At 37.5% G+C, this 27,709-nt stretch overlaps 1 protein-coding gene across 5 annotated transcripts in view; it reads left to right on the top strand.

Moving 5' to 3' along the window:
* The window catches only part of SSBP2 (single stranded DNA binding protein 2), a 189,617-nt gene extending 165,374 nt beyond the window's left edge, over positions 1-24,243 (top strand). For all 5 annotated transcript variants that reach the window (XM_071731479.1, XM_071731477.1, XM_071731475.1 and 2 more), the window contains 4 exons: positions 799-877; positions 3,762-3,790; positions 8,902-9,000; positions 11,683-24,243. In XM_071731479.1, coding sequence (XP_071587580.1) covers positions 799-877; positions 3,762-3,790; positions 8,902-9,000; positions 11,683-11,712 — 237 coding nt within the window. In that variant the 3' untranslated portion in view covers positions 11,713-24,243. The remainder of the gene's footprint in view (positions 1-798; positions 878-3,761; positions 3,791-8,901; positions 9,001-11,682) is intronic.
* The last annotated feature ends 3,466 nt before the right edge of the window (positions 24,244-27,709 follow it).

The following is a 27,709-nucleotide window of genomic DNA, read 5'->3' as shown; positions in this document are numbered from 1 at the left end:
CATTTAAGTATTTGCTTAATGGAATAGTTAGCTGGTGACTCTTTTAGCCTCAATTTAAGCACTTCTACAACCAATAAAAATCTGTATTCTTAGGTAGAACCTGTTTTTTCTCTGATCTTTCTTTATGTTTTCAGCCTAATTGTATTTGTCTGAATACAACCATTTAATTTCTGAGCCATATTTTGGCTTGTAAGTACAACTTAAAAAAACATATTTGGATATTGCTAATTTCTTATGCAGTGAATCTTAGAAATATTTCTTCAATGTTAATGCCTTCAAGTATTTTAAGAATTAATTTAAGAAACTGGACAGAAACTGCACATGCAGAAAAGATAATGTGCAGTAGTCGGACTGTCACCATGGGTAGAGTGGGGTTTGGAAGCTGTTAGTTTATCACTTATCCATTGAAAAGAATTGTAAAATTCCCTATAACTTCAGTGGGAGTAGAGCACTGGAAGATTTGGAAGTTATATACTAAGTGCTGGAAGTAATTAATAAAATACTCCTAAGTTGTACTCCAGTCTATGGAAGTGATCTCCAAAAATAACTGAAGGTAGCACTGGAAAAAGTGAACAAATGCCATGATGTTTCTGCAGTTTTCATATGAAGGGCTTTCTCTAGACTTGTCATATTTTGAGCTGGGACTCTGCATTTTAATTATTTTTTGTCATTATTATTATTTTTTCTTAAGCAGTATTTTTATATTTAATTTTATTATTTAATTTAATTTTATTTACATTTGATTATCTACAAAAATTGTACAGTAATACCAGTTTTTAATGTCTGATCCTTTTTTAGTTTCCGATGGGGCCAGGATCAGATGGACCCATGAGTGGACTGGGTGGAATGGATTCACACCATATGAATGGATCATTAGGTAATGATAGTAAATATTATGAACATTGTGATGTTTCTATGAGTGGTTGTCTGAGTTGTGTGGAAGACTGTATGTAAAATCTTTCAAAAACTGAAGAATACATATACATCAATGATAAGTATTAAGATGGCATCCATAATGCACTTCTGGAAGAAAAATTCTGTATTTTATTTTATTTTATTTTATTTTTATTTTAGTTTTATTTTAGTTTATTTTTATTTTATTTTATTTTATTTTATTTTATTTTATTTTATTTGGAGGGTATAGTTTTAATCCAGTTGATAAAAACAATGAACCATCACCATAGTATAGAGGTGAAGATTTAAGAACCATTTTTGTTTATCTCTCTTCCTTTCAAAATCTTTCAATATCTTTCTTTGAAAATTTTGGGAACATTCGTACCAATTAGCTGCAAGTGAGTTACTCTTTATTATTGGTGTGTATGTTCAATTGTTCAATTTTTTTTATCCCAACATTTTATAAACTCATTTATCCTATAATTAGCCATATGTCTTTCAAGTATGAGTACTGTTACTCTGTCCCTATTAGCAGCTTCAGAAAAGTGCCAATTTTTATGCACCCAAAACATCATGAATTCTTGTCAGGGCACATGAGGCAGTAGGAAATGTGCACTGTTCAGCTCTGGGCAGAAACCTTGCACAATGCTGCAGAGCACACACTGCTTTATCTCCAGTCTATCCTAGCAAACTCTTTGCTTTTGCTCTTTGCTGGAGAGACAATAGATACTTGAAAGGGATTTAAGAATCAAGCCACAGCTAAATAAATTGCGTTTATACTTTCCTCTTCCATACCCACAAGGTAAATAAATCCTTTGGTTTTATTTCTGCTTGTACCCTAACACCAAGACAGTAGCTCTGAATATGGTTGTTTTGTTGTGTGCATCCCTTCTGTCTGCACCAGAGGTGTGGATCATGCAGGCAACAAGAGAGAACTTTAGGGGCAGTGGGCACCAGCAACATTTTTTCCCCTTATGGGGAAAAAGCTGAGTGAGCTGGGTTCAGATCAGGTGGGCAGAACCCAGGATGACAGTGTTCTTGCTCCTCTCCCAAAGAAAAGCTCTGTCACCCTCCCAGCACAGACACTCCATAAGACTTGAGTCCATACTGCCATGGTGGGTAGAGATCCATCAGTCATAGCCCAAAAGTTAGAGGTTGTGAGACAAGAAGTATCAGGTAGGGAGGGAAAAACTCAAATGAGGCTCTGACAAAATGAGATTGAAACCTAAGCCATTGAACCTTATTTGGCAGGCATGTTTTGAACAATTAGAACTCAGCATTAGGCCTCTCTCTTTTAGTAGAATTATTTTGTAGGAAAGCATGTCCATGAAATTCCTAGATTACTTTGCATAAGGACACCTTGTGATTTTGCATCCTTTCCTTAAATATTACAATCCTAAAATGAATTGTTGCTTTAATTTATAATGATGCATGCTACATTCAATTAATTAAAACTGTGTAAAAGGTAATCACATCTCTTTCTGTCACTTTGCATAGGCTGAAAATTTTTTCTTTGCTAAAAGACAAAATTGAATTGTAACAGTTATGGAAGGATTTTACATGTAGCAAGCATTTGGTTAATTATTTTCTCTAGTGAAAATTATGACATGCTTAGTCTAATTAATGGTGAATCCTTTGCAGGGTAATTTCATATCTAAACTGAAACCTGACTTCTTTTAGGAGAGGAGGGTTGGGAGAGATCTGCTGCGTTTATTTCCATGCTGCAGTAGGCAGCTTTGTACCATAAACTGATGGATAAATTAGTCAAGGCCTGTCCTGAACTTCTCCAGCTTTTTTGACCAGAACCCTTCTGCTATGTATTTGTTCTTAGTTCTGATGGTTAGAAAGAAATCTTTTCCTGATTTCCACCAAAGTTTATCTCTTGGGCCATGACAAAATGACTCTTCGTGACATTTATGTATCTGATATATTTATGTAGAGAAATTGTATTCCTTCTGAGCCTTGATTTACCTGGCTAAGTATAGTAAGCTATTTCAGTCTCCTCCCACAACTCCATTTTCTTGATATTTTTTATCTTCAAGTTTCATATTCAGTACATTCTAGAATGTCTCTCCTGAAACAAGGCAACCAGAATTCTTTACTGTGAGTTGCTGCTGGAAAAAAAATGCATACATATATCCCAAGTTATATTTCCTTTTTTCTTGGCTTTACCTGAATGAGAAAAAATTCTTTTCATTAGTCTCACATTCATTATATTTAATTTCTTTTCTGTTATTGTCATCCTCAGATCATCTGCTTTCTTCTGACACATACTCTCATCATCAGTATTTACAATGCATCAGAAGTTTGATGTCATTTCAGTTGATTTCAGTAGCAGGCTTCTGCTTCTGGTAGCAAAACCAAGGACAGAACCCTGCCATATGACCTTAGTGATAATAGAGGTCTTTTCCACCATCAGGAATATCAGCTTTTAGTAGACAGCCATGATTTTCCTTTTTTTCCTCAAACTGAAGCAACATTTCCTGTAGATGGATCTACTCCAAAATGATTGTCTTCCCTGTACCCTACGATGACTTAATGAGACAGGGAGGCTGGACATACAATTTCTTGAGTTGTGCTCTGTTGTCCTGATGCCACCCAAATAACTCATGCAGATAAAAAACGTATACTTCAGGGTTTTTTCTCACTTTTTGCACCACATTGTGTGCAAAGAGGGAGGATCAACATTATTCAATACTGACTGTGAAGTTGTACTGAGAGAGACATTGGGAAGGGACATGACATGGATGGTTTTATTTTAAAATACTGCTATTACACTACATATTTCCTATGATAAAATATTCTGAGAATAACTTAGAATAACTTCAGCTCAACACTAACTGAATAATTGTCTATTTTAATTTAAGGTTCAGGAGACATGGACAGTATTTCCAAAGTGAGTATCCAATAAAATGTTTGAATTTTTAGAATGTTTCACTCTAAACATATTTTATTTGCCTCTGTTACAAAGCTTTTGGTTATCTTTCTACATTTTCTGCCTGTCAACCCTTTGGAGGTTATGCTGACAGAATTAGTATTAATTGAAAATTGAAAAATATAATCAATAAGGAGCACAAGTAGACTTATTCCCTACTGCATAATAATGTGTATTAATGAATGTGATTATTTATATCCAGTTCATAATCTGATTGATCATGTTATTATCTTCCATACTGTTAAGACAAATTATTATAGTTATAATGATCAATTCTAGTCAAATGTAAATTTGGGTAAATGTCATAAAGATGTTACATCTATGCATGGCATGGCTGATTTTGTCACCTCTGTAAGACTGTGTTAATATCTTAATCATTAGTCTAAGTTCCTAACAGCTAGATTAAGAAGTAGTTTCAGAGGAAGAGCTATTTTGTTCTTACAACTTTTAAATAGCTGGCAGTAAATGTGAGTTTAACCTGTAGGGGTTCTGCATGTACAAAAATAAGACCCTGCTTGAATGTGTCACTTCTTCCATAAAAATAACACTGCTACATATGTGATTATCTTTGAGTTAGGAATTAATGAGCTTATTTTGTATTGATCAAGTGACATGACTCTGTCCCCTGCAAAACTCTGCTTTGTACTAATTTTGTACTCTCTTCAGATGTAATTGACTGAAACTAGAAACTGTATCACTAGTTCCAGTCATTATTATATGCACTCTCATGCTTTTGATTTACAAATACAGAAATTAATGAAGAGATTATTTCAGTTAAGACTTTATATCTCATTCATTTGTAGCAAAATTCTTGACAATATTCCATGAAAGGACTATGAGTTAGATTTCAGCTTTACAATTACCCACTTGTTTTGAGTGCCCTCAGCCCAAGTACCCCAATGCTGTTGCCAGATCTCTCCCAGTGCAGCCTTTGCCACTGGAAATCTTTGAAAGGTTGGTCTGTATGTGCTCTGGTCACAGTAGGGGCCTTGCTGTATATCTGTTTTCTGGAGCTATGATAACAACATTTGGGTAACAAAATGCTCACTTAAATGACAGCGGGTTAACACAGAAATATGTAGTGTGAATTTGTTGAGAATACTCTTCAAACACTTCCAGGTGTTCAAAAAGCAGGAATCATCCTTCAGTTAGTGATATGTATTTCTATATAGAAAGAGGATCAGGAGGACACTGGATGGTCCCCCTCTGGGATCTTCTTGTGGTGTGATATGAGAGGGGTAGCCTGTAAAATGTGCTTAGTCTGGAGAGAAGGACTTGAATCACATGTGTCCAAGGCCATTACTATTTTCTCACAGGAGCTTCTCTAGCAATTCTGTATTTTTGTACATTTTTAAAAATCTCTAACATTTTCAGAGTCAGCAAAGAGTAAAATAATGGATTGAACTTACAGTGTTGCCTTGGTTGTACTGTACTGATTCACTAAAAAGCTTCCAATGAGGTAATAAGCATACAGCACTTTTAAAATCAATGCCATTTTTTTTCTTCAGTGTTTTTACTGCAAACTGCTGCATTTTTAAGGGAAAAAAAAAACCCCAAACAAACCAAACCACATCTAGTAGGTTACCATAGGTTTATTTTTAAAAGCTTGTTTCCAAGTCACTGGTATTGTGTGTCAGTATATGTGCTAAGACGCTTCAAAAACTTTTATGCAGAAATCTACCTGGAAGTCCTGTAATTTGTTCACTGTTATAAATGACCCACATAAATAATATTTGATGCTTGTATTTTTCAAATAGCTAAAATTAAAATGATGCTTGCTCTCAAAGTAGCAGTGTTGTCCTGTTACATACACCATTGTATCTTTTTCTGGTAACGCTGCCCAGTATAGCTTTCATTGATAGCAGTAAAAGTGTGTGGGTACTATTGGTAATTTTGGGTAGGTAGTAGTCTGTAATGCTTTTGAAACTTTAATGGAAAAGCTGTTCTTGCAAGAACAGTAGTGGAGTTGATGCATGCAAAATTATTAAGTGGCTGCCTTCCAGCTTTGTACAGTTACCAGGATTGTTCTTGCTGAGGCAGCAAACTCCCTTGCACACATCAACAACCAGTCTTGCAGATGGCTTTTTCACAAGCAGGTTTCCAGTGGTGGAAATTGTCCACTGAAGTTTAACACAGTTTGGGGTGTGTGATGATCAAGTCCAGGCACAGGACTTCAGTGGAGTAAAATGCACATTAGAGAAGCTGATTATCAATACCCAGGAGATACAGGAAATTGGTAGAATCAGCAGAGCTCACAGAATTCAGAGCTACATTTTCTAGATATTTTGATTTAATTGGCTGAATAGTGAAGCATAGTAGTTTTTATAAAGTAGATTGAGATGCTGGAAGTAAATGAACTGAAATTATGCATATTAAATAAACATTAATAACCAGTGTTTCTTGCAGTGCCCATGGAATCTGTGCAGGCACCAAAGGCATTCTTGCTTTGGTAAAACTCAGCAAGTGCTGCACTGCTAGACCCCATACTGACCGTAAAAGCAGCCCAGGGGAGTTGCTGTAAAAGCATTTATGTCAGGAATTTGGACCTTTGGGGCTGGCATGCTGTAGTGATTGCAGAATTTCAAAGCTTTGTGCTACACAGAGCAAGATAAAATGGGGGTGAATCCCCCAAGAAAGAACAACAGTGCAGGAGCATCATAAAAAAATAAACGTGACCAGGCCCTAGGGGTGTTTAAGCTTCGTATTCATAGGTTTTAAGGCCAGAAGGGACTAATGTGGTTGCATAGTGTGACCTCCTCCATAACACAGACAACAGGACTTCCCTGAGTTAATTCCTGCTTAAGCTACAGTAGTTGTTGAACTAAAGCAGTAGTTTTCAACTTCTGTCATGCTGTGAATAAATAAATATTTGGTACACTAACTTCACTAAATGGCAAACCTAATTGTCTGGTGTTAATAAGATAGTCAGACTCTCAGCTGCTTTTTATGGATGTGTTGTCCAGCAAGTCCTGGAGATCAGGGGATCACAGTTTCAGAAGCACTGAATAGACTGAAGAAAGCAAAAGCACGGAGGCAGGGGTTTTAACGCAACTCTGTAAGCTGCATTTCAGATGCTAATAATAATATTCAACCTGTGGCTGAAAATAAATACAACAATCTGGACCCATATACGTATTTTGCCATTCAGACTGAGAACTCTGATTTTCCCCAGGGGACTATGCTGAATATTTAACAGCTGCCTTTTACCAACTGTAAATACATCACAAAGCAGACAGTAGGAACAACTATCAGGTCTTAGCAGTCTGCTAATGTAGTAGCAAAAAGGTACTGATTTAAGCTGTGGTGAAGATGAGAACAAAACTTTATTCTCCTTGGAGGTAAAGTAAATCTGTGGATCAGTGGAATATGTTGCAATATTTAAATTGTGGACAGTGGTCAACATGGAACCTCATGATCACAGTGAGGAGCATGCAGAAATATGCTATGAAGGGGAAGAAATCATAGCTATACCATCCCATTTTCTGTTCTGATAACACTCCACCATGTATCTTCAAAGTGCCAGGGTGAGATAGATACCCTTTGTACTTCTGAGGAGAGTGCCAAATAATTAAGGGGACTTTATCTTTTTTTAATTATTCAGATTTTTCATTCTAAGTGTGACCCAATGCAGATTTAGTTATACTAAATGAAGACTGCATGTGGGTATTTTCAAAATGGCATAATACCTGGGGGCTTTTAAGAAAATGTCTGTGCCAACAGACATACTGTGTCATGATTGTAATTAGAATAACATAAGAAAAAGAGTACAAAATTACTTAGTATTCTTACAGCCATTACCACTTGGTCATTTTGATCAAGACCTCTACGTAGAGTTGTCTGTTGTTAGCTTGCCAATTGACTACACTACGTTTGTGTTAAATTTCTTGTGACATGCCATATTTACACTTGTGTAAGGAAAACCTCAACAAAAATGCTGCATTCAGAAAAGCTATCAAGTGAAGAACCATGATAGTTGTAAATGTTTTTCAGAATGAAGCTCATGACTTCATTCCCCCTTTCCCTGACTGTTTCTTTTCCACCACAAATCCTCTGTAATTAGAAGTCTTAGCAGTGATGGAGAAAGAATTGTCCATGCTCTAGGGATGGACAGGTACCCCAAATCAGCTTTGTAAAAACAGCTAAATAAATGTAGTGTCTACAATAATAATCTATTGCCCATTGACTCAGAATGATTTTTGGGGCAATTACCTTGTTTCACCCTTTATGTAAGTAACTGAATCTTGAAAGCATTTTCCAAACGTTGCAGAGGGGGTTGTGCATGTCTGTAAAAATTAAGGAATTAATTTCCAGAAGCCTTCATATTGTTATTATTTATTAGCATTTCAGTTGCACCTTGACACTGAAACAGTAGGTTAAAACACTTTTGCATTATGTTCTGTGCAAGCAAGTACCAAAAGCACAGATCTTTCTGGAAGTGCTTGTGAGCCCAGTGCAGTAACCAGCTGTGACTCTTGCCAGGTCTTTTACCTGTGAACAGTGTTTGTTGGCTGTGCTTATGGAAGTGGCTTAGCTCCTGAACCACCCTTGTGAAATAGTTGTGAAGCAGTATTTCAGTAAACTATGAACACTATGAACAAAGACATGAAGGCCAGGCCCTTGCAAATTTCTGTGCAGACCTTATCTGTCCATATATCAACTTGTAAGTGCCTGTCTGTAAGTCACATAAGTCAAGGCACACTCTCATAGACTTCACTGGATTTTGTGCACATGATTTTACAGGGTGACAGAGCTCCCTTATATACCTGCTGCAGTAATTTGTAACTTTTCCTGACTTCAGCAGGAGAAGGTGCTGGCTATAACCTGAAAACAAGAATTACAGGTAACTAATTGTTGCTTCAGGGGAGAAAACATAACAGGCTAAAATTAGTGGCTGAATCTTGCAGAACACCAGAGAAGCTTAGTTTTTGTCTTTGGAAGCCTCAGAATATTGCACAGTGCATCTTCGTGTACTACATTATTGTGTAAAGCTTGCCTTTGGCACACTTGGTGAAGCTAGGAAATGAACTGAAATCTTCAACACATCATCTGTATTTCAAAATCTTATTCAACAGAACTCTCCCAGTAATATGAGCATGAGTAATCAGCCTGGCACTCCCAGAGATGATGGTGAGATGGGTGGAAACTTCCTAAACCCTTTCCAGAGTGAGAGTGTAAGTATTTCTTTACCTTGCTTGGTTTTTGGTGTTTGTTTGATTTAGTTTTGGGGCCTTTATATTTGGCATTTTGTTTAAAAAAGGAAAGAAGAATAACAGCAAGTATAGTCTTGTAGTGTACTTGTAATGCAGTACTATCCCTTATATGTTTTGGCTAGCTTCTAAAATAATAGTATTGATTTGGCAAAAAATTGTGCAAAAGACTGCTACAAATTGAGCTGAAACTGGAAAATATGAGAGGTGTAGGTTTACTGCAGAAACTGTTTTACTGTATTAAGAGGTGAGTTATCAATGAAAGTTAGATCTGTTAAGCAGTAGTAATTATGACATACATGTAATGCACAAGTGGCAAGCACCCTAAATACACATAGTTGGTAGAGCCTTACATGGGAGTGATTCAGTCTGTGGTTGCCCAACCTCTGACTCCTAAGCAATGTGTTTTGCAAGGAACGTCTTTCAGAACAAGATTCACACATACAAGTATGTAATTAAAGCAGCAGTAGTTCTCTTTCAAAGATTCAGTGTGCTGTAAGAGGCAGAAAAAGCAAAGGTTCCCTCTAGTGTTCATTCTGAGGCAAACGATGCTTGTTTTAAAATGGAGAACGTTTGGGCCAGGGTAATATATTGTAAAGCAAAATACAAAGCAAGACTACAGTATTTTTCATACTTATGTGTCTGAAGCTGGGTACCTAAATCCACATTTAGATTCCTAAATAGGATTACCCTGATTTTTCTGAGTGACTTCAACACATCTGTTCTTACTGGAAATCACTGCTGCCAGAAGTGATTGCAACTATGCAGCTCAGAATTTTTGATGAGGAAATAGGTTCTGTTAGATCATAAAGTAGTCAAAATGCATGGCAAATTTAATGAGAATCAGATTTGGGTTTTTTTTTTAAGTTTGCTTCTTTATCGCAGAGCTTCTGCATGGTACCTGTCAGTGTCTTCATAAAGAGGGCACATGTTCTGATTATGTGGAATATTGGAGAAAATTGGTTGGTACAACTTAAAAGACTAATGTTTCAATATCTGCCATAAAAACAGGAATCACAGACTGTATATTAAATATAAGCCTTGGTCACAGTAATGCTCAGCTCTCACTCTTGTATCCATTGCTTGTACTCAGGGCAGGCAGCCTGATCAGCAGGCTCACAAGTTCACCAAGCTAAGGAGATGAAAAGAAGGATACCAGTTGTACTCAAAAGAAAACCATTTTTCTCAGTTACTGGATTCTGGCTGCTCCCAGGTGTTGTTTTCCTATCTAGAAAAAAATTTTTCTCAACTTTTTACATGAGATGAGTGCCCACAAGACATTACACACGCCGTGAGCAATCAGGTCTGCTTGTAGGTATTGGTTCCTCTGTAGCACAGGTCACATTGTTGTCCTTGCAGACTGTCTTGCTTTCTGATTCGTATTTTGTTACTTTGCTACTTAGACCAGGCATTATTATGAATTCCTTTCTGAGGCAAATTTGCCACTTAGTTCACCAGGAGTTTTGGTTGGGTGTGAGAACAGAGCTGGGCCAATAAGTTAAAAATCAAACAGTTTGAGATAACCTTCTGATTCCTTGTCCAAAGTGGTTACCCAGGTATTTTGGCTCAGATACAGGAAATCACTTGAACAGATGCTTTACTTTAAGCATTTGACTTAGTCTCTAACACTGGCTAAAGGCGTGTTCTTACTAGCTCTGCTGGCCCACAGTGGGAATGCTCATCAGGACATGATGGGAACAAGCCCTAGAGCAGACAAACCACCAGAGACATCACATTTAACACAACAGACTTTACCCAGATAGTCCATTCCATGCAGGTTACATGACAGGAGAGACCCATCCAAAATGCTTTCTCTAATATGCTGGGCATTTGGAAACAGACAGCTTGAAACCAGCTATAGTGGGATTTTTATTGCTTGTCTGGCATTTGTTCTTGCATTTGAATGTGTTACCTCTAGAAGATCTTAGGCCAAATTAAGTGATTCTGCAGTCCATAATTTTCCATTTAAAAACAAATTGGGGAAATAGATGAGCAATTCTTCTAGGCATTGTGGTATCCCATTGATTAGTGTAATGAGGTACTGTTGACTTGGGGGCAGCTATAGCTTGTATAAGGCTGCAGTTCAATTTATGTTACAATTATAATGTAATGTAGTGATTCAGTTTTTGGTTCACATCAAGGAGAATGACCACTGATCCCTGATTCAGCTTAGATACTAAAATTCATAATTCAGGATAACATAGGCCAAAAGCCTAATTTCATTCCAGTCATACATATTCTTACTCCTTTCTTCTCATAAAGTAATAAATATCTCTACACAATATGTGTATGGTTCAGCTAAACATGAATGCAGCTTGGTCTAGGCCACCTGCCTACCTGAGTCCCCCCAGTAGCCAACACTGACCAGGAGAAGGTGTGGAAAGCATCAGTGTTTAATCACACCACCCAGGTAACACTGAAACAGTCCTCCAGGGGGATTTCTTTGTCAGCAGTTGCTGTAATTTTGTATAACAGAAGTCACGGTTTCATAAATTGAACCCACAGCCTTAGCATACAGTACAAATCCAGGAGGAAGTTTAAGGAGTGTGTTGACGTTTAAACTCATTGCTGTGGTTCAGGAGTGGTTTTAGTTACGTGGGGAGGGGGGGAAAATGGTTGTTAAAATGTGGATTCTTCTTTTTTCAGTACTCCCCTAGCATGACAATGAGTGTGTGATCCATTAACAAGTCTCGTCATGAAGAACACAGTGAGTTGGCCCTCTTCAGAGAGCTACTGCAGAAGAAAATTATTTGTCCCAGTGTACAGTTTAACAAAAGGATCTCAGACACAATCAGACCCACCTTTTTTTTTTTTTTTTTTTTCTACCATCTCCCCCGTTTTGTCAAGACAGTGGGTCCCAAACATGATTGAGACAACCGTAAAGAGTGGCGTAACAGAACAGCCCAAGATGGAACTGCAAACAATTATTGTGTATGTACATGTGTGAGTTAATGTATATGTATGTGTGTGTGATAGGGAAATACACACATACATATATAGACCCACAGGACATTGTAAAATATTATCACATGGCATCTTAAGTAGAAATGAGAAGTAGGGAATTTTTTCCATAATTTTTTTTTTTTCTCTCCACGTTTACATTTTAATTATTAAAATTTGCTTTCCCTCTCCCCTCCTGAATTGTTTATGTTGCATATATCACTGCTTTATAAGTTATTTTTTAAGGTGAACTCAAATGATAAATTCTTCTGATTTTGTAAATGTCTGCCAATATGGATAGGAATAAAATTGCTTATAAGAGCTTTCATTAACTTGTGTTTGATACCAGTTACCCTGTGAATCACAAACTGTACTGTCTCAAGAAATAGAAGAAAGCTCATCTTAATTTTTTGAAGAAATTTAATAATTTTCACCTAATTTGGTGATTTCTTTAATACTTTGCCTTTAAAAAAAAAAAAAAAAAAAAAAGCACTGAAGGTTATTTTTCTTCTTTAATGGAAGCCTAATATCTGCAAAATCTCTTTTGGATGGGAGTCTGAATTTGATACAAGCTTCTCACTTTATATAGAGCACTATAAGGTTACTATAAGTGAGCTCTGATTGTTATAGAATCTAGCAATAAAGTGTCAGGACTCCTGCCCTTGGAAATGAGTTTTCTATTGAGCATGATCTTCCTTAGAGGTGGTCGTTAGTGCAAATACATTAGAGTCCTCATCACCAAAACCTTTTCTAACAATTTACTCGTGTATTTCCCATTTTCAGTGATTCTCTACTGAATTGTAACAGTCCATGGTCCTAATTTTAAACAGTATTTCCCAAGCCCATTCAGAAAATCAGGTCACCCTGCTACTTGGGTGGTGTGTTTTTCACCACGTCCACCAGGATGAATTCCTTCAAAACTTACCAGTAAACAGTGGGTTTGTGTTTTGTTTTGTTTTGTTTTTTTTTTTCCTAACCAAAATGTTGGAGTAAACATTTTATGACTACTAGCCTTGTATGGGTCTTACCTTTTGCCATGAACAGGAGAAAAGGCTTAGGCCATTTTTTAAGGAAGCCAATTAGACACGAAAGCTGAGGACAGAAGGGAAAAAAGGCACCTAGCCTCAAAGGAAATGCTTCTGGAAGCAATCCATGTCTCTTCAGGGAAAGTCTAAAATGAAGAATATGGTACATTTAGTTCCTAATGACTGCCAGTTCTCCTGAGGAAAAAAAAAACATTTTCAGTTGTATAGAGATCAAAAGGTTGATGATTTTTTGCCACAGACAAAAAGCAAAGTCCCTTCCTTGGATTTTTCTTATGGAATAGCCAGTTACATAGGAGGAGCAGAGATGTAGTTCTGTCCATAAAGTCTTGCAAGATTTTTTTCATGAATTTGTGATAAAGAAGCATGTGTAATGGACTCATTGTGATGGTAGCTGCCCATAAAGGGATGGGTAAGGAATGCTAATTTTTATTTTCATATATTATTGTAATATATGAATGTATTAGTTATTATAATAACACATGAAAATAAAAATTTGTAAGACTTTTAACTCTCTTCTTAGAGCTATTCAAAGGTGAAACTCTTGGAGGCTTAAAACTATGTTGAAATGTCAAAGATTTTGGTAGCATTACTTTTTAGTAAATAATAACTACTTTGATTAGCTGTAAACATAAACTAAATAGTCATGGCATGGTTTCCTGGACTTTATCCAAGTGGTGATGAAAGTAATATCATATTCATTGGTTATCTTTGAAACACACTTTGTTGCCATTTGAAAAGGTGCTCGGAGCTCCTACTGTGAGCTATAAAAACACAAAATCAGAGCTAATTCCCTCAGACCTTTCACTGTTGTCACTAATAGCATCTATATTATCCTTCATAGCCTTCTAAGAGGGGCTTTAGGACTCTTTTCTGCCCAGTTTCAGCCAGACAGTGTCACTGCATCTGGTCTAAGGTAGATGGATTTGTCTGGACTGTGCACCATGAGCCATGCACCAGGTAAATGTGGCCTCAAGTGAGCTCATAAAAGGTTGAGTGCATCAGGGCTCTGTTGTGCATCTCCAAGGGAAGCCCTGTCCTGTCCCATGCCACCCTGGGCCTTCTGCAGGCAAGCAGTGTGTCCCCTGACCACAGCTGTCCTGGTGGCATCCCTGAGGGCTCTCCTACAGGACACAGTACAGGCTGCTCCTGAAGCTTCTTACTCTGGCAAAATTAAGCAGGATTTGGGCTTAGTATTAACCAGACTCTTTTTTCTTTTTTTCCCCTCTCTGAATCTGGTATTATCTGCTGTGCTTACAGGCACCTGTTACGGGTGAAAGTCGAGCCATCGAAGTAAACCCATGTAAAGAAACCCTTAAATGGAACTACCAACACATTTTGAGTATCATTATCAAAATACATTATCCTAATTTACTTAACAAGAATATAACATCCTTTCAGGCATGTAATTTTTCTCCTGTAGTTCTTTTGAACTCCCTTCTGTACAATTTTTCTTACTGCCAGAATATCTTTTTTTCCCCTTTCAATTACTTTTCTAAAACATTTACATCAAATTTAACATGGTTGCATTGATCCTGCAACATTAATCTCAGTAAATTCCTGACTTCAAAATTAACAGGATTAATACTCATAGCAGTCATTCTGTGACCTAGTATTGCAAGTTACTACCTATGTCCAGCACTTCTTATACCCCACAGACTGGTGGGACTAAAGATGTGCAAACCTGAAAAAATTTATATTTGGAAGGTTTGCTTGAGTGCTCAATGCATATCTTACTGTTAGAATTTTGATCAGATGTAAGGAAGCCTAGTAACCATCTTGCTTTCTGTAGGGAATGCTTACATTCCTTATGCTTATATACATCAGTACAGCTATTTACACACCCATTGTTAAAATTGGGGGATTATAACCATATATATAGGTTCTCCAGTTGAACCACTGAAAAACAATCCTATGTGCTAAGCTGTCAGTTTCAAAATTACAAGTATCCCTTTGGGTTGTGTTTTGATTAGTTTTTTTATTATTATTATTATTAAGCATGCACAGAGCTTTTTGCTTCTTCATTTGTTTTCTTTCTTTTGCTTATAAATCCTTGTAGGATTTTCATGGAAAGAAAAACTATTTCCAAGTATTACTCCCACATATGTTTCTAATGCACTAGGTATCAAAATTTAATATAACTGCAGTTTGTTTCTCTCCTTATGCAACAGCATTGTTGATAATGTCAGAACTTGTGCAGCTCTGAGAGGAATTTTATTTTAAGTGGTACAGGATAGTTTTTCGTCACTCAGTTTTGAAATAGATTTCTATCTTTATGATATAAATAAATAGATCACGATTCTTTAAATGGGACTTTCAGGCAAAGTGACTTCTCTTTTAAAAAGAGAAGTGATGAAATCTTAAAAGTAGCAGAAATAGGGTGCAATGGATTTTGCATACTGTGAGAACTCTGCCAAATACCAGCTGAAATCAGCTGAAATTGGGAATCACTTGTGAATTGCACAGTATCATCCGTGTTGCATAAACCTATGAAAATGAGTATTCACACCCAGATTTTCTCTCCATGCCTGAACAGGGATTAGGACAAGGAATAAACTGTGTGAATCACAAGTAAAGCATGCAGCCTGAGGTGTGCACTGAAAATACTTTGATGCTTGCATTTATGGGTTGCATGATTTTCTTCACTGCCTGAGCATTCAGAAGATCTGCAGTTCCACTCTGTCCCAACCCCCCCACTGCCAAGTGGGTTTGGTGGATGTAGGAAAGGTGACAATAACCACGTGTGCTGCCAGTGACACAAATGTGCCTCAGCTTGGCTCAGAGGCATCTCAGAGTGACAGTCCAAGGGTCAGGCAGTCATCCATCAGCCTGTGGCTGAGGCCACATTTGCCTTTTTTTTTTATTTGGAAGCCCTTTGCTCACAGACCACCAGTGGGTCATGTATTCAGAGACAGTAACAACTTTCTGCTGTCCCTAGAATAGAAATAAATGCCCCATGTCCCTAGATATCCAGCTCTTGGTTTCCTTTGCAACAGGCATGCACAATGAAATCTGTGCAGGCTAATGATTTCCTTCCTACATTTAAATAATCCAGGTTAGGAAGAACTGACTAGAATCATGCTTCTTTATCAGCAGTAATTTATGCATCAGCAGGACAGCTTCTTGAACTGGCTAAAAGGAATGTGACTTTTCCCCTGTTCTGTGGCTAGCAAATGAAATACTGTATATAAAAATGATTTGGAATTAGATGGGTACTTTAATGAGGGACCAGTTGTTACAATATTCAGTGTTGTATTCTTTTTTTTTCCCCTGTACCAGTGAAAATGGGTTTTCAGCTGATGTGCATTGCACCAATTTATATGTCTTAGATACTAATTTTTAAGTGTTATATCCCATTCCTAGTCAACTCTGATTCTTTGTTATTTTTGTGGTTTCTAAATATGGACTGGATTCTTTAAGATCTGAGTTCACATTTGGAGAATGTAAAATAAACCTCAGTGATTAAAAAAAAAATAACATAAAATAAACACACAAACAAAAAAATCCTACCACATCAGTATAGGTAAATCTAGTTTTCTTTAATTATATTACTGTAAGTGATGCCCCAAACACACTTCATTTTGATTGAGCCCTAAGGATGGGAATCCTGACAAGGCACACCTTTCAAACAAAACCCCAAAAACTCAACAGTGATAGCTCATTTCTCTTTACACTTATCACATTAAGGATCTAATTCAGGATTTAATGATAAAAAAAAACTATAAAAAATCAGTACACTCAGAAATAAATGAGTTAGCGTTAAATTTTAGTGTATGCAGCTTCCTCTACATTCCAGATATTACTGGCTCAGTCTGATGAACTGCTGCTCATGGCAATTGTCCTGCTCATATTTTGATGAAACCACTCATATAAGGTATTTTTTTTTGTAGAATTTCACCCTGATCTGGGTGAAATATATAATTTGTCTGAGATATGATGTTATTTGGCAGATATATAAACTGAGTACATAAAGTAAAATACAGAGGGTCTGCTGAAATTACCAAAATTTGAGAATATAAGCAGTATCCTTTAAGAAAGTGGGGCTGCTAATATGCTAAAACGATGCTTGAGTGTGGACAGTTTAGAAGTTCAAATTAAGTCTTCCCTAAATAGCCTTTATTTTTATTACCAGTGCAGGAGCATGCTTATATATCAATAATAATGATATGTAAAATGGATTTGGCTTTCTTCTGTTTCTTATTTTATTACAGCATTGTTCACTTCCACATTAACTATTTTTGTGAACTTGTCTTTACATCTTGTTTCCAATTTTGCAGCCATAGTTTCCCTCAACATAGCTATCAGCTTTGCAATTTTAGTCCAAACTTCTATTTGGTCACTATTTTTCATTTAAGCTTAAAAAGTGTAAGAGCCTCTCATGTAATGGGAAAACTTGCCATAAAAATGTGTAAAGGTTTTATTTGGTACATGTTTTCACATTTAATAAAAATGCGATTTTCAGTTATAATTTGAAATGGTCACTTTCTAGCCACTATCTAATTTCTATGTGCTAAAGAAATTGAGAAAACAAATTGCCTTTTTTATATGTATGTTTGAATTCAGCATCATAAGTATTTGCTGAAAGACATGGTTTTGGGGAAATTAGATAAAAATGAAAATTACTGTGTAGTTGCTATGCTAGACTTAATACTGAAAGCTCCTTCCACATCCCCAAAAGTGAGCGGCCTGACGTCTGATATGAGTGACTTTGTTAAAGCCTAATTCACAAATAGTAATTTAATTTGTTGATTCTATGTTTTCACTGTATCTCATGGACAATTCAGGGTCCCTCTTACCTGTGCCAGGGTTCTGTTGCTGTATCTCTCAGAGGAGTAACCGTGTGGTCAATCAGTCCTGTTCACCAGGTCTGGTAATTAAAGGGCTGGATAAAATATCCAACCAGGTGTGCACTCAGAAACCAGGTATTTGTATGCTACCTCGCTGTTCTCTTGAGAACTTGTTCATTTCTTCTTGCAGTTAGGCCTGGGGGCTCCCTTGAGATTTTACAGGACTGAGAGAAGAAGTTCATTTTGCCAAGAGAAAATTCTGGCAGTTTAGCACCAGCTTTCATAGGGGATCAGCACAAAACATGGGGATTTTGAAAGGTGATGCATTTTCTCAATACCCTGGGTGTACTAGGAAATAGATGATGAGATTTAGAAGCTTGGTCTGTTACAGAGATACACACAGTCCCTCAGATTAGGGGGGAATTAGGAGAATAAGCATGGCAAAACCTGTGTTTGTCCCTATAGAGTGAAATCATCAGTAATCACTCTTGATGTGAAGAATTACAGAACAACTGCTCTCATCCTTGAGGAGCCAAATTATCAACTGGATGAACTGGATATTTGTAGGCTTTATTTCTGCTGTTCAGTCTTCATGGTTTCTTCTCTCTTATTTGGATTTTCCTATTAAATGTACTGTGCCAGATCTTTGCACAAAAATAAGAACAATTTGCCCAATAAACACGCAGCAAGTTGTTCACAACTGTAACCAGAGCCCAGTGGTAGAGAGTTTATTTCATTAGAGACACTGAACATAACAACAAATGAGTGGCAGTGCAATATCCTGAGAGCTCTTACTGTTTGAGATAAGGGAAGATAGCATCTCATGGACTCACGCAGTAGACGAGATTATTTCTAACAGTGATATAAAATAGTTTGAAACAAAAACTGATGTTTACCATGCAGATTGGAGTTAAAACAAAAACAAAAAAAACCCAACAAAACAAAACAAAACAAAACAAAACAAAAAAAAAAAAAAAAAACAAACAAACAAAAAAAAAAAAACCAAAAAAAAAAACCCCACAAAACATAAAACCCAAACGGAGCGTTTTTAATTGAAGTAGAAATTTACTAAAGCTATTACTTGCTAGGAGATTTTAAGAAGTATCCTCCTGATAACAGGCATGTTAGCAGCAAAACTGGTAGCTGCTCTCTGCACAGGAGTGGGGCTCCTGCAGAATCTGTAATCCCCAGCAGAGGCTGAGTTTCTTGGTCTAGGCAGCTCATAGACCAGGGACTGCCAACCCACAGACCACACCTTTTATTACAGATGAGTGAAGTGCAGGTGCCCTTCTGGTGGATGCCAAGGTTGACTCCAGCAGGAGCAGAGTGTCCAACAGTTTGGTGGAACAGAAAAGAGGTGTTTGCTGAATTGCCACTTGAAAACAAGACATTGAAAAGCAGGCCTGGGGTGTTCTCAGGTCTGTTCTCATTTTCCTGATCTTAGGTTTGCTTTGGTTAACATTAATGGTTAAGGAAGAGAATAAAAGTTTCTAAACCAGAGCTAAAATCCAAACATGGAAAAGTGGCATGAATAAAGTGGAAGCTGGAGCTTTCTGTTAGTTAAGAATCTAGTAATTTTTTTCTTTTTTTAATTTAAAAAAAAAAATTTGTAGGTCAAAAAGCATCCATACAATAAACTTCTCTAACCTTGTAGTGGCAGTTTGAGAAGTGTGAATCAAAATGCTGTATATGCTTAGAAACCAATTTTGAGGGCTTGTTTTTTTGTGGCAAGTATCCCCTTGCAAAAAATGTGGTGCATCTCTTTTATGCATGTTTGCCTAAAACCATGAAAGCAAATCAATTTTTTATGGATTGTTGTTCATGCATCTGGAAAACACTTGTTTCTGGTGGGGAGAGGAGTAAGATTTGAAAGCTGGTGGGCTAGCATATTTATGTGAATTACTTAAAGCATTGGTAAACTATTGTCAATTTTGTTCACATTGCACAAGATACTCTGTGTAGTCTACTGCTGGCATTATAACCTCAGTGATCCATGCATATTCTGTAAATCCTTGCAGGTTTTGTGTAAGAAACCTTGTCACCATTGCTTGCTACTGTAAGTTTTTGTTTTGAAGCAAGAGGTGGCTTTTGATTGTACAGCCATGTGTATTATATACTACAACAGTACTTGTTCTGTCCTTAAAACTTGCTGTTCACATATAGTTAAAGCTTTTTTGAGCACGCTTAGTGGTTTCAGAATTTGTTTCAGACAGCAGATTTATTTGCCATTTATAGGAGCATTAAATCAAGGGTAACGTGAAACAGTTCAACCCTGTTCACATCCATTTTTCAGAGCTTGGGGGTTGGATAAGGGGCGGCTGCAGGTTACCACATTTCATGGCTCTGTACAAGCTGTATGCTTCCCAGCTACAGGTGCCTGCAAGACTGAGATCAGACCCTGTGCAGGGAGCTGTACAGCAGAGCAAAACTTTTCTCCTGCTGTCCCCAGGCCAAGGCAGGCTACAAGCAAAGATACTAATTTTCCTCTGCTGTCTCTTTCTTTTTTTTCCCCAAAAAAACCTTTTACATCAATGACAGGATAGAAAACCATCTCCAAAGGTATGCAGGGGGTAAGGAAGCACTGCATCTGTATTGTATCCTTGTCCCCAGCTACCACAGGCTTTATGTGCAGCAATGTTTTAAGGATAATTTAATTCTTTGCCTGGTTATCAAGACAGAAAAATAATCTGAATTCTTGGGCCCTGGGTTCTTTTTTATTAGTATTACATGATTACAACAAAGACCTGAAAATGTGTATCTGTTCTTTGCTGGTTTCTGAGATCAGAAATTCAAGTCCTGTCTGGACTGAAAGACAATGATGGGAAAAGTAAAAAAGCTAGGAAAGTGGAAGGGGATTCTTACTTGGATTATTTTAAATTCTATGTTTTACTTGTTTTAATTGAGAGTTTAAATGACTAGATTAATCTTTTGAATAAAGGCAGTCTTTGTTAGTGACTTTGCACCTTCACCCTTACATGTAAAATTTTGAGTACTTGCAATAAATCTTCCTCACACCTCCAAGCCACTCTGTAGATAAATTGCCTATATTCCTAAAATAAAAAAACAAAACAAAACAAAACAAAAACACAATGGAATGTTTCTGCAGATTACTTCAGACCCTTACAGAGAACAACAGGGTAAACTCAATCCCATAATCCCAACTATTTCCAGGTCACATTTAAACAATTAGGTGGGGTATTTTAGACAAAGAATGACTTTGAACATCATAAATGAATGTAATGTTCAAACTCCAGTCTTTGGAAGTAAAGAAAACCTCAGTAATTTTCCAAACCAGCAAGAATTAAATTTGTCAGTAATTATTAGTGTAGAAAATGCATGCAAAACTTGATACTGCCTCTGACCTTAAGCATTAATACTGATAATATTGGGGATCTCACAGAATTTGTGTATTTCAGAACAGCTGTATTTCTTCTCAGTGTGTACTTCATTGTCAACAGCTACAGCAAAGAGCCAGTCCATGCCACATGGAAAGAGTTCAAAAGCATGGCGATACAAAATGCCCATAGCATCATAAACGTGCAGATGTGTGTATGTGTTGTGTTAGGATGAGTAATCACTGCTTCCCCAGACCTTGTGTGTAACTTCTAAAAGCAGCCTCTGGGATTGTTTCAGAAGGGCAGTAATCTGTGCTGATGAGAGGTCCCGACAGCAATCCCTTTCCAAGTGCTTTAAGGTCTTGATTTGGGGGATTGTAACTATCCCAGCTGCAGCCCTTGGAAAAGGATGGACCAGATCTCTGCAAACAGCTTTACTGTGGTTTAGCAAAGCCCTTTATAGCAGGTTCCACCTCAGGCTTGCACCATACACTTACCTTGCTGTAGTTCAACTCGATGTCTTTCTTTGTTGACTGCTGGCACAAAATCAGAACAGCAGATTTACCAGTTCTTGTTGCAAGCTGAGGAACAGCTGAATTTTTTTTTTTTTTTTTTAGAAAAAAGAGCATTGTAACTTGCACCTTTTCATCTTCATGAAGTGTCCATGTTCTTACAGCTGGGCCTGAGACAGCAGCTGCCTTCCAAGTTGCCATATAACTACATCACATAAAAGTGGTGTAATTTTTTTGTGTTTAACAGGAGCGGTATTGATATATTTGCTTTATCTTCCAAGTTGTGAGTCATTTAGTATTGAGAATTATATATGCATCTTGTGTAGCTATGAGTAGAAAAATTGAGAATTTTTTTTTTTTTAATACGCTAGTACAATCCGTGCTCTGCTGTTCAATATTTTGAGTGCTGAACTTAACCAAAATGTTATCTTCATGAATTCTCTTAGCCTCATCAGCATGAAAGTGGGTATGAATTTCCAGTCACTGCTTCTGGGTTCTCAGTGAATTCTGAGCTGGAGGTAAAACAGTTGCAGTGGGAAAGATCGCTGTGGCAGCCACTTAACTGACAACTTTTCAGATGCATCAAGCCATTCTGTCTGTCATCTGACACTTCCAGTTTTCTCAGTGGATCACCATGTTCTTTAATATATTGATAGCTATTGTCAGCCAGTGGAGGGGAGGTGGCCAAGCTCACCACCCAGGAAGGATAGAAATGTAGCATGTAATGAGATATCTTCTCCAGCAATCATTTATTTTCAGTGCTTACCTTTCAACTAATACTTGTAGCTTCAGTTGTTATTTTGCCATTCAGTATCTTGAGGTGATATGAGCAAAAATATATGAATATATATAATTTACAAAAATATAGGCTTGTATTGTGCCTTTGTAATTCTCTTCAGCTTCAGTATCTATAAGCTATGAGCAGAAAAACTTCTTCCCTCTTTTGGGGTGTTCCTTACTAGATAGTAGGTGATGGCTTCGTTAATATTGGCTATTTGAGTCTTCTGGGGCTAATGTTTATCTTTTCCCAGGTGAAGATGCCATAATATTCTCACCAGATGTAAGCACAATAACATATCACTGCAGTGCATGCCATCTCTTAGCTTCTCTCTACAGTGCTTGCATGTTGGGAAAAAATTAGAAATAGCTGTATAAATTGCTACATTGTTTACCCAATACAGTTGTTTTTCTGCATCCCCTTTTCTGCTGGAAACTCCCATCAACTTTAAAGTTCATGATGGTGTTGAAAGGGGGGTTTGGAAGCACAAAGGATGCAGGCAGCAACTGGTCAGTAGTTTACAGGCTGCTGTAAATTAATGTCTTCTCAGCAAAGAAATGTAGCACTTTAGCAGTAACTTCTTAGTGAAAACACTGAGCGTGCTTATCACTTAAGATTTTAAGGAAAAAAAGTGTCAGACCGTGTAATTGTATCTCATCTAATTTTTGACATTTAACCAGTAATATTTGGCAAGATATGAACCTCAGTTTTATCTACGTGTTCGTGCAGACCAATGCAGAACTGGAAGGTGAACAGCCATGTTTTAATATCACAGCTACACAAGAAATCACAGTTTTCAAGAGTTTTGATTTAGTTTTCTTTATCACTATTGCATTTTTACCATGGAAGTATTTTTCTATCTGAGGCTTCCTTTCAGCAACCAAAATAGTCTGTAGCCTTCTGCACTGTGAAAGGCAAACCCTGTGGAGAAACAGGGGCTTTGCACTTGCCCAGCGAATCAGCAGAAATTTCATCCAAGCCATAAAAGCCTCTTATGTTATTCTGTGTTTATGTAATTAAAGCAATTAAGGATAGAAGCGTCAGGAATAACGAGGCCTCTCTGTCCTCCATTTTACTCTCTGTCTGTACTTCATAGGGATTTAAGAGTTCTTTTTTCAAGGCTCAGCTGTGTCTCTTTAAACCAGTGCAGTCTAAGCATTGTGTGAGATTCATTTTATGGGGATAGCATTGGAGTGTGAAAGATTTACTTTTGGTAGCAAGGACTAAGACATGTCCCTGTGGACATGGACACTTGGAAATGAGTCTGATACTGAGAATTAAAAAAAAATAATCAAGATGGTACCAGTATATCAGACTCTGTACTACAGTGGGTTTTTTGTTTGCTGTTTTTTTTTAGCTTTTGTCATTTGTATTTTATTTCACAGGAGAGGAGTTGGGGAATCTCAGATCACATGGGGAACTTTAGAAGTTTATCACTCAACAATCATTTTATAAAGTCTAACTTCAAAATGCACTATGATTTATTACAAAAATATTTTTTCTTCTGTTTGCTGATATGGTTGTTCCATTTTGTGATAAGTTAAACTAAGCAGTTAATTTGTTGCACTGCCTAGCTGCATGAATTCATCCAGTGTACATATGTACCTGTGCAGCATTACTTTGGGTTTTGTATTTGAATTTGCAGTATTGATTATTATTTTTGTATTTTACTTTGCCTCTGTTATTGGAATTGTAGTAAACATAATTTATACATATGATTTTACAACTGTTTTGCAACTGAAAAGTCTTCTTTAAGTTGTAAAGTTTTATTGATGGATACTCATTAAAATGGTATAAGAATTATATTAACAATTGTTTTGTGTTTTGATGCTCTCTGTACATAAATATATGTCTATTTATCTGTCTAATGGTGCTTGTGTCTTGCAATTTTGGATACATTTTAGAATAAAGTTTCATTTTACAAGAAGCACTTGTATTTTCAAAAGCTGTGTCAAAGAAAACCCCAACCTTTTGCCAGGAATAACTAGAGTTTATGAAAGAAACATGAGCTTCTAAAACATTTATGACTTCAGGCAATGATACATTTGTTTCAAGAATATAGAAGTATATAGTCTACAGATGCACAGCTTCATGTTGTAGTTGATTTACTGACAGTTGGTACCAACATCTATATTTTAAAAATTGCCAAAAAGGTGCATTTTGGTGTTGTGTCCTACAGCTGCCAGCTCCATTGCTAAATAAAGGTTTGTGAACATGTTAACCATGTCGCAATTATCACATTAGTCTGCTCCTTCCAAGGAACACTAAAGCTATCCAGCCTTGCCTACATCTGTTTAACTTCAGAAAGAATTTTGGTAGAAACCAAGTTCTTAATCAGACCTCCTTTGCAGCCCCCTTGTTCTGCACCATTTCTCAGAATAAATTCTGAAATTAAATGCAGATCTGGAGCAGTTATGCTACTAGTTGAGTGGGCTGCTAGCTGTCTATGTGCTGCATGATTGAATAGTACTTCTTGCTAGCTCTTTACTTTGCAGAAGATTTATTCACATCTAATACTGAGCTCATCTTTTATTAATAAAATGCCTTACATTTTCTGGCACAATTCCTCTTCCACAGGCATTGCACTGTGTCTTGTTCTTCACATTCGTGAAATACACTTTTGTGCTACACAAAGCTTTCTAACTTATGTTGCTTCAATTACAAATGCGTGTTATTAGGACTTGATAACCTAATAACCACGTGAATTGTTCTCTGACAAAAACTTTTTTAAAAAAAGGCATCATCAACCAATAGTTCTGAAGGGTGCTGAATTTCTTACTCAGTTAACCAAACTTTTAAAATTGAGCTCACTTTAATTCTTCACCAGTTATTATTTCAAAAGAATTATTTCACCAAAACTGGTGCCCAGGTGATGTGTGGGTTTGCATGTAAGGTGTCCTCTATCTGCCTTTGACCATTTTTTCCTGTCACCACAGTGAGCATCAAGAAGGAGAAATCTGATGGTTCACAAAGATACCTCCCAAAGACTTCCTGAGCCACGTGGTTTTGGTCCAGGTACCTTCATCTGGTAGTGATGCCAGAGGTACAGGTATAGGGTGCTGTACCACAAAAGATCTTTTCAACTGGAAAACTGTTAGAAAACATAAATCTACTCTGTGGTCTTCAGCCAGTAACTTAATTTAACAAATTTTCAAGCTGTGAAACACCAATGATGACCTTGCAGGTGCTTTCTGAGGATTAATAAACTAAGGGCTCTAAAATACTCAGTTTCTCCACTGGAGACCATGTAGGAAGCTACAGGAGTCTAATCATCTGAAGAGAAAGGAGTCAGTGAAGCTAAGTGAAGACAGAAAATATAGTCTGTTACATCAGGAGACAGGGTCCAAGAAGAGGAGCTGAAAGAGAAAATGCAGCTTGTGAAACCAGCAGCTATTTTGGGAAAAGGGCATTTTAGCCTGTGATTTCCCTTACCTCACTCTCCAGGGTAGGTCTGCCAGGTGTCAACAGCAGTGGAAGCCACCTGCACTGCTCATTTGGATCCTGGGTGGCTGTTCTTGTTCTGGCAGGGCAGCTCCTACTTCCATGGCTATCTTATCAAATTACAACCTTCCCTTAGAGATCAAGAGATGTGTACAGCTCTGATGTGTGTTTTTCAAATACCATCTTTCCCTTACCACAACAGACATGAGAGAAGGTACATTTTCTGTTTCTCTAAAACACCTCCATCCCAGTTGGGGGAAGCAGGGGAGGACCACTCACCCCAGGCATGTACTCATCCACATACTTAAGAAAGTTTTAGGTGTCAGCAGATTGAGATTTTGCTTTCCCTTCTGTGATAGTAACAGCTTTGTAGCTCCTAATTTCACATCAGAAAACAGGCGTATTATGGGCCACTGGTGTTATGGAGGTGAAAGCTGCCTGTGAAAGAACAACAAGTACACATGATCTTAGAGAAAACCGGGCCAATGAGCATGACAAGGTAAATCTAGAAAGAAATTTACAGAGGTCGGGGAAAAAAACAAACAAACCTTAAGTTACTTTTTTAAATAGAAAAATGTTTAGGTCTGTTTAAGACTCTTCCTTCTGAGATGCAGGATCCATGATGTCAGAAGCTGATACGTGAGGTTTTTTCGTCTGAATTTAACAGATGAGGAAGAAAATACCAGCTGCCTACTGTATACAAACCCTCTACAGGTGGCAAGACAGAGCTGTGCCACTGCCACTTTCAAGAGTCTGTTTCTTCACAGGAGCAGTCAAAGAAGGAAAGAGAAATCTGTACAAACTTTTCTTTTTCTGAAGCAACATAATAGAAATAAATCTATGGATACCAGAGCACACTGATTTTTCAGAGCCAGTATCATCTGGGATGTAACAAGTGTGATGGTACAGCCCTCCTGTTGCTTGCTAGAAGAGTATGTGACAAAGAAGAGATCTTGCTATAGTGCAGTGAGAGTAACAGACAATGAAGGAAGAAAATCCCTAATGCACTGGAAAACTTGTCTTGGTGAGGTAGGTTGGTTAAGACTCAATTTTTCTGGCTGCTACGGGTTAGCTCTGGATCTTTAGCAATGTTGAAATGAACAAGAATTAATGGAATAAATGCACTTATGTACTTACCAAACATAGGAAATCTGTCACTGGAATAACTGGTCACAAGTCATAGCTAAATGAGAAAGAAGAAAGGCTGTAAGGAAAGGCTACAGAAAACAGTCTTGCTGCTCTACTGGAAACCATGCCATAAACATTATCTGGGGGGGTGTGGGGGGGTGTGTGTGAGAGGGAGGGAGGGGGGAAATAGCACAGAATAGAAAACAAGCTTTGCAGTCTTAATTTAAAGACTATTTGCAGGTTACACACTACTCTGCATGGAAGCAACACATCTTCTGCACTGACCAGCCCTGCCTTAACAGCTGACAAGCCCAGATAGCATCTCCAGACTGCCCTCTTCACGTGCTTGAGCCTTCAGTAATAATAAAGCTGTATTCGTGGCAACAGGAAAACATTCACCTGACTGACTGGCTCAAAAGGCACTTCCTCAGCAGTGCTTGTATTTTCATAGCTTGTGAGGGCAGAAATGTCCTGCACTACCACGGCAGCCATGTGAGGAGGAGGAGGAGGCAAGGAGGAGGACCTTTTGAGGTCCCTGGTGATTAGCTCCTGTGGCAATATGTGACAGGGGCCATGGCCACTGAGGTAGGTGTCAAAATGTCCATACAGTGTCCAGCATGTCCAAAGTGTCCTGCAGAGATGGTGCCCCACCAAATCACAACACCTTCATCACCGCCTGGAGATGGGAACGTGCCTGCTCCTCGGCCCA

Source organism: Heliangelus exortis, chromosome Z (assembly GCF_036169615.1).
Source record: "Heliangelus exortis chromosome Z, bHelExo1.hap1, whole genome shotgun sequence".
Lineage (NCBI taxonomy): Eukaryota > Metazoa > Chordata > Aves > Apodiformes > Trochilidae > Heliangelus > Heliangelus exortis.
This window is presented reverse-complemented; position numbering and strand designations above follow the sequence as displayed.